The 16228-nt window shown below is 39.6% G+C and overlaps 1 protein-coding gene across 1 annotated transcript in view; it reads left to right on the top strand.

The window, feature by feature from the left end:
- Positions 1-480: 480 nt before the first annotated feature.
- ZC3H12B (zinc finger CCCH-type containing 12B) overlaps positions 481-16228 on the top strand; it is a 31344-nt gene continuing 15596 nt past the window's right edge. The window contains exon 1 of the mRNA XM_029241074.1: positions 481-1088. Within this exon, the coding sequence (XP_029096907.1) occupies positions 481-1088 (608 nt within the window). The remainder of the gene's footprint in view (positions 1089-16228) is intronic.

The raw sequence follows: 16228 nt of genomic DNA, 5'->3' as shown, positions 1-16228 counted from the left end.
ATTGTGTTTACATTTTTATTTATCTCAAAATATTTTTTATTTTCTGTTTGATTTCTTCAATGACCTATTGGTCATTTAGTAACATGTTGTTTAGACTCCATGTGTTTGATTATTTTCTTTTAGCTGTTTATGTTGTAGTAGATTTTATAGTCTCATATCGTTGTGGTCTGAAAAGATGCTTGGTAATATTTCAAGAGTCTAATCATTATAAGCAGAAAAATATAATGTCAGACAACTGTAGTTTCTTAGGAAGAAAACACTGTGTTCTAAAATACTTTTTCATAAGTTTACTAAATATGATTATGGTATGTGTGTTTATTTGTAGGAACTGGTAACATCTGAACATAACAAACCAAACAGGCAAACCCTTGTGCCATCACTACCACCCCATTTTACACAAAGGGAGGCCAATGTACATGGATTCCAAGAAGGCTAAAAAGAAAAAGAGCTGATTAGACCTCAGATTGCCCACTAAACGGGATGACGGCCACCGCTGCAGTGGAAACACCAAAAATGAAGAAGAATGCCTCCAAGGAAGAGAAGCAGCAGCCTAAGCAAGAGAACACAGAGCAGCATAATACTGATTCTGAAGAGTTGTTGAACCCTGAGAGTGACCCTGAACAGATGAGCCTTAAAAGCAGCAGTAATGACAACAGCTGCCAACCTGGAGATGTTCAGTTGAAGAAAAAGGAGATATCCTCTAAGCCACACCGCCAGCTTTGTAGATCACCCTGCCTAGATCATCCAAGCTTCTCCCAGAGTAGCATTCTACAGGATGGGAAGCTTGACTTGGAAAAAGAATACCAAACCAAGATGGATTTTGCTTTAAAGCTGGGCTATGCAGAGGAACAGATTCAATTAGTACTGAACAAGCTGGGTCCAGAATCGCTTATTAATGATGTACTGGCAGAGCTTGTCAGACTTGGAAACAAAGGTGATTTGGAAGGGCAAGTCAACTTGAGTTTGTTAGTGCCTCGGGGTCCCAGCTCCAGAGAAGTTGCAAGCCCTGAACTGTCTCTTGAAGATGAAATAGACAACAGTGACAATTTGAGGCCAGTTGTCATAGATGGAAGTAATGTGGCAATGAGGTAAGACTGGTATATTTTCTTTCTCTTTCTTTAAAACTGCCCTGTATGCAGACATTGCTTAGCAGGCTATCTAGAGGTACATTTCAATATACAGTTCTATATAATCTTCATAGCAACTTTATTTTACAGATGAGAAAACTAGAGCTCGGCAAGGTTAAATGACTTCCTTGAGAACACTTGATATAGGTAATATGTAGCAAAGTGAGGTTTTAAGTTTTCCGGCTTCAGATGAATGAAATGAAATTAACATTTGTAATCTATTTTGTGCCAAGTACTTTGCATATATGATTTAACCTGCAGGTGAGCCAACTCAAGTTCAGAGGTTGAGTAACCGCCAAGGTTACACAAGTAATAAATGGCAGTTTGTATTAAAACCTGAATCTGACTCCAATGCTCCTTCTGCAATATCATGCAACAGTATGTGGCTATTAATGTTATTAAGAATATTTGACATTGGGCTTCTCTGGTGGCGCAGTGGTTGAGAGTCTGCCTGCTGAAGCAGTGGACGCGGGTTCATGCCCCGGTCCGGGAGGATCCCACATGCCGCAGAGCGGCTGGGCCCGTGGGCCATGGCCGCTGAGCCTGTGCGTCCGGAGCCTGTGCTCTGCGGCGGGAGAGGCCACAGCAGTGAGAGGCCTGCGTACCGCAAGAAAAAAAAAAAGAATATTTGACACTGTTTCTATTTTTTTTTAACATCTATATTGGAGCATAATTGTTTTACAATGGTGTGTTAGTTTCTGCTTTATAAAAAAGTGAATCAGTTATACATATACATATGTTCCCATATCTCTTACTTTTTTTTTAATAGTTATCTTTTATTTATTTAATTATTTATTTATTCTTGGCTGTGTTGGGTCTTCGTTTCTGTGCGAGGGCTTTCTCTAGTTGCGGCAAGCGGGGGCCACTCTTCATCGTGGTGCATGGGCCTCTTCACTATCGTGGCCTCTCAGGTTGCAAAGCACAGGCTCCAGACGCTCAGGCTCAGTAGTTGAGCTCACGGGCCTAGTTGCTCCGTGGCATGTGGGATCTTCCAAAACCAGGGCTCGAACCCGTGTCACCTGCATTAGCAGGCAGATTCTCAACCACTGCTCCACCAGGGAAGCCAATCTCTTCCCTCTTGTGTCTCCCTCCCTTCCACACTCCCTATCCCACCCCTCTAGGTGGTCACAGAGCACCGAGCTGATCTCCCAGTGCTATGCAGCTGCTTCCCACTAGCTATCTATTTTACGTTTGGTAGTGTATATATGTCCATGCCACTCACTCACTTTGTCACATCTTACCCTTCCCCCTCCTCATATCCTCAAGTCCATTCTCTAGTAGGTCTGTGTCCTTATTCCCATCTTACCCCTAGGTTCTTTGTGACATTTTTTTCTTAGACACCATATATATGTGTTAGCATAAGGTATTTGTTTTCTCACTTCACTCTATGACAGACTCTAGGTTCATCCATCTCACTACAAATAACTCAATTTCATTTCTTTTTATGGCTGAGTAATATTCCATTGTATATATGAGCCACATCTTCTTTATCCATTCATCTGTTGATGGACACTTAGGTTACTTCCATGTCCTGGCTGTTGTAAATAGAGCTGGAATGAACATTTAGGTACATGACTCTCTTTGAATTATGGATTTCTCAGGGTGTATGCCCAGTAGTGGGATTGCTAGGTCATATGGTAGTTCTATTTTTACATTTTCAAGGAACCTCCATACTGTTCTCCATAGTGGCTGTATCTATTTACATTCCAACCAACAGTGTAAGAATGTTCCCTTTTCTCCACACCCTCTACAGCATTTATTGTTTCTAGATTTTTTGATGATGGCCATTCTGACTGGTGTGAGATGATATCTCATTGTAGTTTTGATTCACATTTCTCTAATGATTAATGATGCTGAGCATTCTTTCATGTGTTGTTGGCAATCTGTATATCTTCTTTGGAGAAATGTCTATTTAGGTCTTCTGCCCATTTTGGATTGGATTGTTTGTTTTTTTGTTATTGAGCTGTATGAGCTGCTTGTAAATTGTGGATATTAATCCTTTGTCAGTTGCTTCATTAGCAAATACTTTCTCCCATTCAAAGGGTTTTCTTTTGGTCTTGTTTATGGTTTCCTTTGCTGGCCAAAAGCTTTGAAGTTTCATTAGGTCCCATTTGTTTATTTTTGTTTTTATTTCCATTTCTCTAGGAGGTGGGTCAAAAAGGATCTTGCTGTGATTTATGTCATAGAGTGTTTTGCCTATGTTTTCTTCTAAGAGTTTGATGGTGTTTGGCCTTACATTTAGGTCTTCAATCCATTTTGAGTTTACTTTTGTGTATGGTGTTAGGGAGTGTTCTAATTTCATTCTTTTACATGTCCAGTTTGCCCAGCACCACTTACTGAAGAGGCTGTCTTTTCTACACTGTATATTCTTGCCTCCTTTATCAAAGATAAGGTGACCATATGTGTGTGGGTTTATCTCTGGGCTTTCTATCCTGTTCCACTGATCTATATTTCTGTTTTTGTGCCAGTCCCATACTGCCTTGATTACTGTAGCTTTGTAGTATAGTCTGAAGTCAGGGAACCTGATTCCTCCAGCTCCATTTTTCGTTTGCAAGATTGCTTTGGCTATTAGGGGTCTTTCGTGTTTCCATGCAAATAGTGAAATATTTGCTTCTAGTTCTGTGAAAAATGCCAGTGGTAGTTTGATAGGGATTGCATTGAATCTGTAGATTGCTTTGGGTAGTAGAGTCATTTTCACAATTTTGATTCTTCCAGTCCAAGAACATGGTATATCTCTGCATCTAGTTGTATCAACTTTAATTTCTTTCAGCAGTGTCTTATAATTTTCTGCATACAGGTCTTTTTTCTCCTTAGGTAAGTTTATTCCTAGATATCTTATTCTTTTTTTGAAATGGTAAATGGGAGTGTTTTCTTAATTTCACTTTCAGATTTTTCATCATTAGTGTATAGGAATGCCAGAGATTTCTGTGCATTAATTTTGTATCCTGGTACTTTACCAAATTCATTGATTAGATCTAGTAGTTTTCTGGTAGCTTCTTTACGATTCTCTATGTATAGTATCATGTCATCTGCAAACAGTGACATCTTTAATTCTTCTCTTTTGATTTGGATTCCTTTTATTTCTTTTACTTCTCGGATTGTTGTAGCTAAAACTTCCAAAGCTATGTTGAATAAGAATGTGAGACTGGGCAACCTTGTCTTGTTCATGATCTTATTGGAAATGGTTTCAGCTTTTCACCATTGAGGATGATGTTGACTGTGGGTTTGTCATATATGGCCTTTATTATGTTGAGGTAAGTTCCCTCTGTGCCCACGTTCTGCAGGGTTTTTATCAAAAATGGGTGTTGAATTTTGTCGAAAGCTTTCTCTGCATCTGTTGAGAGGATCATATGGTTTTTCTTCTTCAATTTGTTAATGTGGTGTATCACGTTGATTGATTTGCGTATATTGAAGAATCCTTGCATTCCTGGAAGAAACCCCACTTTCTCATGGTGTATGACCCTTTTAATGTGCTGTTGGGTTCCGTTTGCTAGTATTTTGTTGAGGATTTTTTGCATCTATATTCATCAGTGATATTGGCCTGTAGTTTTCTTTCTTTGTGACATCTTTGTCTGGTTTTGGTATCACGGTGATGGTGGCCTCGTAGAATGATTTTGGGAGTGTTCTTCCCTCTGCTATATTTTGGAAGAGTTTGAGCAGGATAGGTCTTATCTGTTCTCTAAATGTTTGATAGAATTTGCCTGTGAAGCCATCTAATCCTGGGATTTTGTTTGTTGGAAGATTTTTAATCACAGTTTCAATTTCAGTGCTTGTGATTGGTCTGTTCGTATTTTCTGTTTCTTCCTGGTTCAGTCTCGGCAGGTGGTGCATGTCTAAGAATTTTTCCATTTCTTCCAGGTTGTCCATTTTATTGGCATAGAGTTGCTTGTAGTAATCTCTCATGATCTTTTGTATTTCTGTAGTGTCAGCTGTTACTTTTCCTTTTTCATTTCTAATTCTATTGATTTGAGTCTTCTCCCTTTTTTTTTGGTAAGTCTGGCTAATGGTTTATCAATTTTGTTTATTTTCTCAAAGAACCAGGTTTTAGTTTCATTGATCTTTGCTATCAGTTCCTTCATGCATTTCTGATCTGATCTTTATGATTTCTTTCCTTCTGCTAACTTTGGGGGTTTTTTTTGTTTTTCTTTCTCTAATTGCTTTAGGTGCAAAGTTAGGTTGTTTATTGGAGCTGTTTCCTGTTTTTTACGGTAGGATTTTATTTCTATAAACTTCCCTCTTTGAACTGTTTTTGCTGCATCCCATATGTTTTGGGTCATCGTGTCTCCATTGTCATTTGTTTCTAGGTATTTTTTGATTTCTTCAGTGATCACTTGGCTATTAAGTAGTGTATTGTTTAGCCTCCATGTGTTTGTATTTTTTACAGAGCTTTTCCTGTAATTGATATCTAATCTCATAGCATTGTGGTCGGAAAAGATACTTGATATGATTTCAATTTTCTTAAATTTACCAAGACCTGATTTGTGACTCAAGATATGATCTAACCTGGAGAATGTTCCCTGAGCACTTGAGAAAAATGTGTATTCTGTTGTTTTTGGATGGAATGTCCTACAAATATCAATTAAGTCCATCTTGTTTAATCATTTACAGCTTGTTTTTCCTTATTTAATTTCATTTTGGATAATCTGTCCATTGGTGAATGTGGGGTGTTAAGGTCCCCTACTATGATTGTGTTACTGTCGATTTCCCCTTTTATGGCTGTTAGTATTTGCCTTATGTACTGAGGTGCTCCTATGTTGGGTGCATAAATATTTACAATTGTGATATCTTCTTCTTGGTTTTATCCCTTGATCATTATGTAGTGTCCTTCTTTGTCTCCTGTAATAGTCTTTATTTTAAAGTCTATTTTGTCTGATATGAGAATTGCTACTGCAGCTTTCTTTTGATTTCCATTTGCATGGAATATCTTTTTCCATCCCCTCAGTTTCACTCTCTATGTGTCCTTAGGTCTGAAGTGGGTCTCCTGTAGACAGCATATATATGGGTCTTGTTTTTGTATCCATTCAGCCAGTCTGTGCCTTTTGGTGGGAGCATTTAATCCATTTACATTTAAGGTAATTATTGATATGTATGTTCCTATTCTGATATTCTTAATTGTTTTGGGTTTGTTATTGTAGGTATTTTCTTTCTCTTGTGTTTCTTGCCTAGAGAAGTTCCTTTAGCATTTGTTGTAAAGCTGGTTTGATGTTGCTGAATTCTCTCAGGTTTTGCTTGTCTGTAAAGCTTTTAATTTCTCCATCAAATCTGAATGAGATCCTTGGTGGGTAGAGTAATCTTAGTTGTATGTTTTTCTCCTTCATCACTTTAAATATGTCCTGCCACTCTCTTCTGGCTTGCAGAGTTTCTGCTGAAAGTTCAGCTGTTAACCTATGGGGATTCCCTTGTGTGTTATTTGTTGTTTTTCCCTTGCTGCTTTTAACATGTTTTCTTTGTATTTAATTTTTGATAGTTTGATTAATATGTGTCTTGGCATGTGTCTCCTTGGATTTATCCTGTATGGGACTTTCTGTTATTCCTGGACTTGATTAACTATTTCCTTTCCCATATTAGGGAAGTTTTCAACTATAATCTCTTCTAATATTTTCTCAGTCCCTTTCTTTTTCTCTTCTTCTTCTGGGACCCCTATAATTCGAATGTTGGTGCGTTTAATATGTCCCAGGTGTCTCTGAAACTGTCCTCAGTTCTTTTCATTCTTTTTTCTTTACTCAGCTCTGCAATAGTTATTTCCACTATTTTATCTTCCAGGTCACTTATCCATTCTTCTGCCTCAGTTATTCTGCTATTGATCCCTTCTAGAGTATTTTTAATTTCATTTATTGTGTTGTTCATCATTGCTTGTTTCCTCTTTAGTTCTTCTACGTCCTTGTTAAATGTTTCTTGCATTTTCTCTATTCTATTTCCAAGATTTTGGATCATCTTTACTATCATTATTCTGAATTCTTTTTCAGGTAGACTGCCTATTTCCTCTTCATTTGTTAGGTCTGGTGGGTTTTTCCTTGCTCCTTCATCTGCTGTGTGTTTTTCTGTTTTCTCATTTTGCTTATCTTACTGCGTTTGTGGTCTCCTTTTCGCAGGCTGCATCTTTGTAGTTCCCGTTATTTCTGTTGTCTGTCCCCAGTCGGTAAAACTGTTTCAGTGGGTTTTGTAGGCTTCCTGGTGTAGGGGACTAGTGCCTGTGTTCTGGTGGATGAGGCTGGATCTTGTCTTTCTGGTGGGCAGGTCCACTTCTGCTTGTGTGTTTTGGGGTGTCTGTGGACCTATTATGATTTTAGGCAGCCTCTCTGCTAATGGATAGGGCTGTGTTCCTGTCTTGCTAATTGTTTGGCATAGGGTATCCTGCACTGTAGCTTGCTGGTCATTGAGTGAAGCTGGGTGTTGGTGTTGAGATGGAGATCTCTGGGAGATTTCTGCTGTTTGATATTACGTGGAGCTGGGAGGTATCTTATGGACCAGTGTCCTGAATTTGGCTCTCCCACCTCAGAAGCACAGCACCGACTCCTGGCTGGAGCGCCAAGAGTCTTTCATCCACATGGCTCAGAATAAAAGGGAGAAAAAAATAGAAAGAAAGAAAGAAAGAAGATAAAATAAAATAAAGTTATTAAAATAAAAAATAACTGTGAAGAAAAAAATTTTTAAGTAAAAAAAAAAAGGATGGACAGAAACCTAGGACAAATGGTGAAAGCAAAGCTATAAAGACAAAATCTTACACAGAAACATACACATACACACTCCCAAAAAGAGGAAAAGGGGAAAAAATAATATATCTTGCTCCCAATGTCCACCTCCTCAATTTAGGATGATTCGTTGTCTATTCAGGTAATCCACAGATGCAGGGTACATCAAGTTGATTGTGGAGCTTTAATCTGCTTCTTCTGAGGCTGCTGGGAGAAATTTCCCTTTCTCTTCTTTGTTCACACAGCTCCTGGTGTTCAGCTTTGGATTTGGCCCCACTTCTGTGTGTAGGTCGCCTGAGGGCGTCTGTTCTTCACTCAGACAGGACGGGGTTAAAGGAGCAGCTGATTTGGTGGCTGTGTCTCACTCAGGCCGGGGTGAGGGAGGGGTACGGATGCGGGGCAAACAGAGGCCTGCGTAATGTTTCAGCAGCCTGATGCATGCCATGCGTTCTCCTGGGGAAGTTGTCTCTGGATCACGGGACCCTGGCAGTGCCAGGCTACACAGGCTCCAGGGAGGGGAGGTGTGGGTAGTGACCTGTGCTTGCACACAGGCTTTTTGGTGGCTGCAGTAGCAGCCTTAGCATCCCATGCCCATCTCTATGGTCTGTGCTGATAGCCACATCTAGCACCGGTCTCTGGAGCTCTTTAAGCAGCGCTCTTGGTCCCCTCTCCTCTCACACCAGGAATCAAAGAGGGAAGAAAAAGTCTCTTGCCTCTTGGGCAGGTCCAGACTTTTCCCCAGACTCCCTCCCAGCTAGCCGTGGTGCATTAGCCCCCTTCAGCCTGTGTTCACGCCACCAAACCCAGTCCTCTCCCTGCGATCCGACCAACGCCAGAGCCTCAGCTCCCAGCCCCCGCCCACCCCGGCGGGTGAACAGACAAGCCTCTTGGGCTGGTGAGTGCCAGTCGGCACCAATCCTCCGTGCAGGAGTCTCTCTGCTTTGCCCTCTGCACCCCTGTGGCTGCGCTCTCCTCCGTGGCTCTGCAGCTTCCCCCCTCCACCATCCGCAGTCTCAGCCCACAAAGGGGCTTCTAGTGTGTGGAAACCTTTGCTCCTTCACAGCTCCCTCCCACTGGTTCAGGTCCCATCCTTATTCTTTTGTCTCTGTTTTTTCTTTTGCCCTACCCAGGTACGTGGGGAGTTTCTTGCCTTTTGGGAGGTCTGAGGTCTTCTGCCAGCATTCAGTGCATGTTCTATAGGAGCAGTTCCACGTGTAGATGTATTTCTGATGTATCTATGGGGAGGAAGGTCATCTCCGTGTCTTACTCTTCCACCATCTTCTCAAATCCATCTGACATAGTTTCTAGTAGCAGGGAATAGATTTACAGAATTCTTTTTTCGAATATTATTTTTTTATTTTTTAGTAAAGTACAGTTATTTACAATACTATATTAATTTTAGGTGTACAACATAGTGATTCATTATTTTATAGTATTGAATCAGTATAGTAAAATTCAATATTTTGCTACATTTAAAGTTATTATAAAATATTGACTATTTCTCTATGACTGTTCTCTGCACTATACAATAAATCCTTGTATCTTATTTATTTTATACATAGCAGTTGGTACCTCTTAATCTCCTACCCCTATATTGCCCCTCCTCCATCCTTCTTCCCAGTGATAACCACTAGTGTGTTCTCTATATCTGTGAGTCTGTTTCTGTTTTGCTATATTCATTCATTTTATTTTTTAGATTCTACATATAAGTGGTAGCATACAGTAATTACCTTTCTCTGATTTTTTCACCAAGCATAATACCCTCTAGGTCCATTCAAATTTTTTTAAATGACAAAATTTCATTCTTTTTTAAGGCTGAGTAATATTTCATTGTATATACACCACAGCTTCTGTATCCAATATCTGTTTATGGACACTAAGGTTGCTTCCATATCTTGATTATTGTAAATAATGCTGCTATGAACATTGGGGTGCATATATTTTTTCCAAATCAGTGATTTTATTCTCTTCAGATATATACACAGGGATGGAATACTGGATCATATGGTAGTGCTATTTTTAGTTTTTTGAAGAATCTCCTTAGTATTTTTATAATGGCTACACCAGTGTACATTCCCACCAACAGTACAGTAGGGCTCCCTTTTCTCCACATCCTCACCAACACTTGTTATTTTTTGTGGTCCTTTTGACAATAGCCATTCTGACAAGTGTGAGGTGATGTCTCACTTTAGTTTTTATTTGGATTTTGGAGATGATTAGCAACGTTGAGCATCTTTTCATGTGCCTGTTGGCCATCTGTATGTCTTCTTTGGAAAAATGTCTACTCAGGTCTTCTGCCCATTTTTTAATTGAGTTGTTTGGCTTTTTTACGTTGAGTTGTATGTGCTGTTTATATATTTTGGACATTAACCCCATATCAGTCATATCACTAACAAATATTTTCTCCCATTCAGTAGGCTGTCTTTTCGTTTTGTCAAAGGTTTCCTTTGCTGTGCAGTAGCTTTTACGTCTAATTAGGTGCCATTTGTTTATTTTTACTTTTATTTCCTTTGCTTTGGGAAACAGATCCAAAAACATATCGCTCTGATTTATGTCAGAGTGTTCTGCCTATGTTTTCCTTTAGGAGTTTTATGGTTTACAGTCTTACATTTAGATCTTTAATTCATTTTGAATTTATTTTTTATGTGGTGTTAGAGAATTTTCTAATTTCATTCTCTTATATGTAGCTGTCCAGTTTTCCCAGCACCACTTATTGAAGAGACTGTCTTTTCTCCATTGTGTATTCTTGCCTCCTTTGTTGTACATTAATTGACCATAAGTGTGTGTTTATTCCTAGGCTCTCTATTCTTTTCTATTGAGTTATGTGTCTGTTTTTGAGCCAGTACCATACTGTTCTGATTACTGTAGCTTTGTAATATAGTCTGGATTCAGGGAGTATTATTTCTCCAGCTCTGTTTTTCTTTCTCAAGTTGTTTTGGCTATTAGGGGTCTTTTGTGTTTCCATACAAATTTTTAAATTATTTGTTGTAGTTCTGTGAAAAATGCCCTTGATACTTTGTTAGGGATTGCATTGAATCTGTAGGTTGCATTGGGTAATATAGTCATTTTAACAGTATTAATTCTTCCAATTTAAAAACAGGGTATATCTTTCAATCTGTTTGTGTCCTCCTCAATTTCTCTCATCAGTGTCTTACAGTTTTCTGAGTACATGCTTTTTACCTCCATAAGTAGCTTTATTCCTAACTATTTTATTCTTTTTGATGTGATGGTGGAAAGGATTGTTTCCTGAATTTCTCTTTCCAACAGTTCATTTTTAGTGTATAGAACTGCAACAGATTTCTTTACATTAATTTTGTATCCTGCAACCTTACTGAATTCATTTATTAATTCTAGTAGTTTTTTGTGGAGATTTTAGGGTTTTGTATATATAGTATCTGTTGATTTGGAGCATTAATCCATTGACTTTTAAAGTGATTATTGATAAGTATGTACTTATTGCCATTTTGTTACTTGTTTTCTGGTGGTTTCTGTAGTTATTCTCTATTCTTTTCTTCCTCTTGTGGTTTGATGATTTTTTAATGGTATGCTTGTGTTCCTTTCTCTCTAGTTTTTGTGTATCTATCATAGGTTTTTGTTGTTGTTGTTGTTGTTTATAAATTTATTTATTTATTTTTGGCTGTGTTTGGTCTTCATTGCTGCATGTGGGCTTTCTCTAGTTGTGGCGAGCGGGGGCTACTCTTTGTTGCGGTGTGCGGGCTTCTCATTGTGGTGGTTTCTCTTGTTGTGGAGCATGGGCTCTAGGCACACAGGCTTCAGTAGTTGTGGCACACGGTCTCAGTAGTTGTAGCTCATGGGCTTTAGAGCACAGGCTCAGTAGTTGTGGCACCTGGGCTTAGCTGCTCCGCAGCATGTGGGATCTTCCCAGGCCAGGGCTCAAACCCATGTCCCCTGCATTGGCAGCTGGATTCTTAACCACCGTACCACCAGGGAAGTCCCTATCATGGGGTTTGTATATGTTGACCTACAACTAAATATATAGATCATGTTCTAAACTGATAGTCATTTAACTCAAACACGTTCTAAAAAATCTACATTTTATACTCCCCTCCCCCAAAGTTTGTGTTTTTTATGTCATATTTTATATCATCATGTCTACCCCTTAACTCTCTATTGTAATTATAGTTTATTTTACAACTGTTGTCTTTTAGTCTCATACTTGCTTATGTAAATTGTTGATCCACCACATCTACTATATATTTGCTTTTACTAGCCGGACTATTTCTTTCCTATAAACTTTTACTTCTTATTGTAACCTTTTATTTTCTACTTAGAAAATACCTTTTAACACTTCTTGTAGGGTCAGTTTAATATTGATGAACTCTTTTAGTTTTTGTTTGTCTCAGAAGTGCTTTTTCTCTTCTTCAATTCTGAATATCTTTTCTGGGTATAATATCCTAGGTTGTAGGTTTTTCACTTTCAGCACTTTAAATATATCATGCCACTCCATTCTGACCTGCAAAGTTTCTGCAGAAACATCAGCTGATAGCTTTGGGGGAGTTCCCTTGTATGTGACTCTTGTTTTTCTCTTGCTGCCTTTAAAATTCTTTCTTTGTCTTTAACTTTTGCCATTTTAATTATGATATGCCTTGGTATGTGTCTCTTTGGGTTCGTGTTGTTTAGGACTCTGTGCTCCCTGTGAATGGAAATCTCTTCTTCTTCTGGAATTTTTCAACCATAACTTCATCAACTACATTCTTTACCTCTTACTCTCTCTCCTCTCCTTCTGTGACCCTTATGTGAATGTTAATATGCTTGATGTTGTCCCATAGATCCCTTAAACTATCCTCATTTTTTTTTTTTTTTGGCATTACGCGGGCCTCTCACTGTTGTGGCCTCTCCCGTTGCAGAGCACAGGCTCCGGATGCGCAGGCTCAGCCACCATGGCTCATGGGCCCAGCCGCTCCGCGGCATGTGGGATCTTCCCAGACTGGGGCACGAAACCGTGTCCCCTGCATTGGCAGGTGGACTCTCAACCACTGCGCCACCAGGGAAGCCCTATCCTCATTTTTTTTAAATTTTGTTTTTCTATTTACTGTTCTGATTGGGTGGTTTCCATTAGACTATCTTCCAGGTACTTATGCCGTCTTCTGTATCACTTAGTCTGCTTCCAGTGTGTTTTTCATTTCAGTTATTGTATCCTTCAGCTCTGACCAGTTGTTTTATATTTTCTAGCTCCTTGTTAAAATTCTCATTTTGCTTGTCTATTCTTTTCCCAAGTTCAGTTAGCCTTCTTATTACTAATGGTTTATACTCTTTATCTAGTAAATTATTTACCTCTGTTTCATTAGGGGTTTTTTTCAAAGGCAGGTTCTTTTTCTTTCATTTGAAACACATTCCTTTGTCTTCTCATTTTGTTTAACTTTCTCTGTCTTTATAGAATTAAGTGAAACTGTTACTTTTCCTGATCTTGAAGTGGTGTTCTTCTGTGGGAGTGTCCTTATGCAGTCTGTGTGTGCCCAGTGACTTTGGTGGGAGAGCTGGATCTGAAATGAGCACAGGTCACATCTTCCCCAGGGGTGTGCTGACAGCTACCACCCTAGTTGGTGGTAGGGCTGGATATGGAGGAGCTAGAGCCAGAAACAGATGTGAGCTGGGGCTTCTCCTATGATCAATGGTTGTCACCACCCTATGGGGGCTGGGGTCCAAGATGCTGGAGTAGAAGCCCTAAGGGTTGGGTCCAAGCTGGTCCCACTCTCTAAGTGTGCACTCTCCCCCAGCAGCAGCACATCCACCCTAGTGGAGAGCAGAGCCAGAGCAAGTGGAGTTGGAACAGTAGCCCAGTGAGGGCTGGAGTGGATGCTGGGGCAGTTGTGAGGAACAAGCCAGAGTCCCAGGCTGTTTTCAATATGCTTTCTTTGCCTTGTTCCTGGGAGTAAGGAAGTGTGCATGCATACTGTTCATGATGGAGTCTCAGTTTCTCACAGCCCCTCTAGTAAGTCCCACCAGTTTTCAAACAAGGTAAAGGGACTCATCTTCCCAGTGTGAGACCTCAGTGCTGGAATGCCAAATATGTGGCTAGAACCATATATTTGGCATCCACTCACTTCCTAGGGAGTATCTCCAAGCCTATGATATACCCCTCTACTTCTGTGTCCCCCGCTAGTAGCACAGGTCCCAAACTGATCACTTCTCCTCTCTGCCTGACTCCTTGCAGATCTTTCTTTATAGGCTTGGTTGTAGAAGAGCCTTTCTGCCAGCCTCCAGTTAGTTTTCAGTGAGAGTTGCTACACATGTAGATATATTTTTGATGTGTTTGTGGGGGGAGGTGAGCTCCCACAAACGTCCTCCTACTCTGCCATCTTGATTCCCCCTTTTTAAAATATGTTTAAAAATCACAGCATCATAATAGGCTATGTAAAGGAGGCTAGACATCTCCCCTGTTTTAATGAGGGGAAACTAGAAGCATAGTAACAAGAAAGTTAAGTGACCTGTACACAATATTCCAGGAATCAGAATGATGCAATGGGCGGTGAAAAGCAGAGAGTGATTTCTGTGTCCAAAGGACCAAAGGTAACTTTGCCCCCCTCCCTAATAGGCATAAACTAGAATGATTCTTGAGGGGAAGAGGTATGGATCTGCTAAAATCAATTTTTTTTCCAGATCAGACCACCCAAAACACTTTAGATTGGACCCATTTCCCAAGACCCACTCTTCTTTAAGTGTTTTGTGTTTTGGAGGTGGGGATGAGAAGAACCCAGGACTTCTTTGAGAACTTTGAATTCATGGTGATATAAGATCTTCCTTGTATTTGGAATTCTGTTCAAGTATTGCTGATTATGAAGGACGCTTTATGGTTCTTTTGCTTTGTAAGGAATAATGAAGAGATTAATTACCAAGGTAATTAGTTTCAACATATCTAGTCTTTGCCAATAGTAAACTCTCATGCTGATAGGAAGATAAACTTTTGTCTTTTATAGTAGTTGATTTACTATGTTAAAGATACCTCACACAATTTAAAAAGAGCAAAAAAAAATCAGCACTCAACCTTATTTTTAGGAGCATGTTAAAATAGTGCATAATGGACAACATATTTTTTTTTAATTGCCAACTGTGTCCTTGTTAGCATCTCTTCCTTGTATGACTAGGAAAGTTACTGATGAGTCCCATTTATTCTGCAATCACATTTCACACGGTCAAAAGTTCAGTGCCATAGTCTGCTCATGATTTTTAGTGCCATTAATCTGAATTCATTTTGTTTTCCCCATTCTCCTGTAACTTTATCATGAGATTGGTACTTAAACTATATACTGATGTCTGTTTTTCCTCAATGTATTGGATGAGACTGCATTGAAATCATGATGCTTTGTCATTAATAGCATTTGTTTAACATTTGCAATAGTGGTGTACCTGTAATTCACATATTGATGTATGGTAAAATCCTAAAGGGTTTGTTCATTCAGAGAGCTGTTTCCTTGGGGGTTGGGGGGGATCCATTTCAGTGGAGTTAAGGCTTTCAAATGTAAACGCCACCATATATTTTTTTTTCTTAGCTGTGTTGGGTCTTCATTGCTGTACATGGGCTTTCTCTAGTTGTGGTGAGTGGGGGCTACTCTTCATTGTGGTGCACAGGCTTCTCATTGTAGTGGCTTCTCTTGCTGTAGAGCATGGGCTCTAAGCATGCAGCCTTCAGTAGTTGCAGCACCAAGGCTCAATAGTTGTGATGCATTGGCTTAGTTGCTCTGCAGCATGCGGGACCTTCCCAGACCAGGGCTTGAACCTGTGCCCCCTGCATTGGCAGGTGGATTCTTAACCACTGGGCCACCAGGGAAGCCACCCCACCATGTTCTCTTTTAAGTCTAGGAGAAGCCCAAATATTTGAACCCTACAAAAAAAAAAGTCAGGGAGAGAGGCCAGTGACCCATCTGCTAGACAGAATTTGGCTTGGAACCTAGATCGTGAGACATATCTAAGCCACTTGACAGAACAAAGTGAGTTGTAGTGTCACTAAAACATTCTGTAACTTTCAGGTCCTAGGTTTTATATTGCTTTTTAGATAGGATTTTAGGTCCTAGCTTTTTAAAATTGCAAAAGGACATTTTGCAGGTTCAGGCTAAAACAGGTCATCTTGCAGGATTTATTTTCCATTTTTTCATTCATTTATTCCTTAAATATTTATTGATCTCTAAACTTTGCATACTGGGCCCTTATGTAGTGTTACTGGGTTGGCGTGCATTGTGTCAAATAGCTTCAACTAAGGAGGTCAAAGGAAGACCCAGACCAGCAATCTCTGTCCTTGTGATAGCAAGCAAAGAATTGCAGGCTACCACTTTGGGCTTAAGTGCAAAGCAAAGTTTACTAAAGCATAGTTACACTCTCAGAGAGAGAGTGGGCTATTTCTGTGAAGTGAAACCAGCACTCCTGTACAGGCTTAAGAGTGTTTGTAAGGAA

This window comes from Monodon monoceros, unplaced genomic scaffold, assembly GCF_005190385.1.
Source record: "Monodon monoceros isolate NGI ecotype Baffin Bay Population unplaced genomic scaffold, NGI_Narwhal_1 Super_Scaffold_22, whole genome shotgun sequence".
Lineage (NCBI taxonomy): Eukaryota > Metazoa > Chordata > Mammalia > Artiodactyla > Monodontidae > Monodon > Monodon monoceros.
This window is presented reverse-complemented; position numbering and strand designations above follow the sequence as displayed.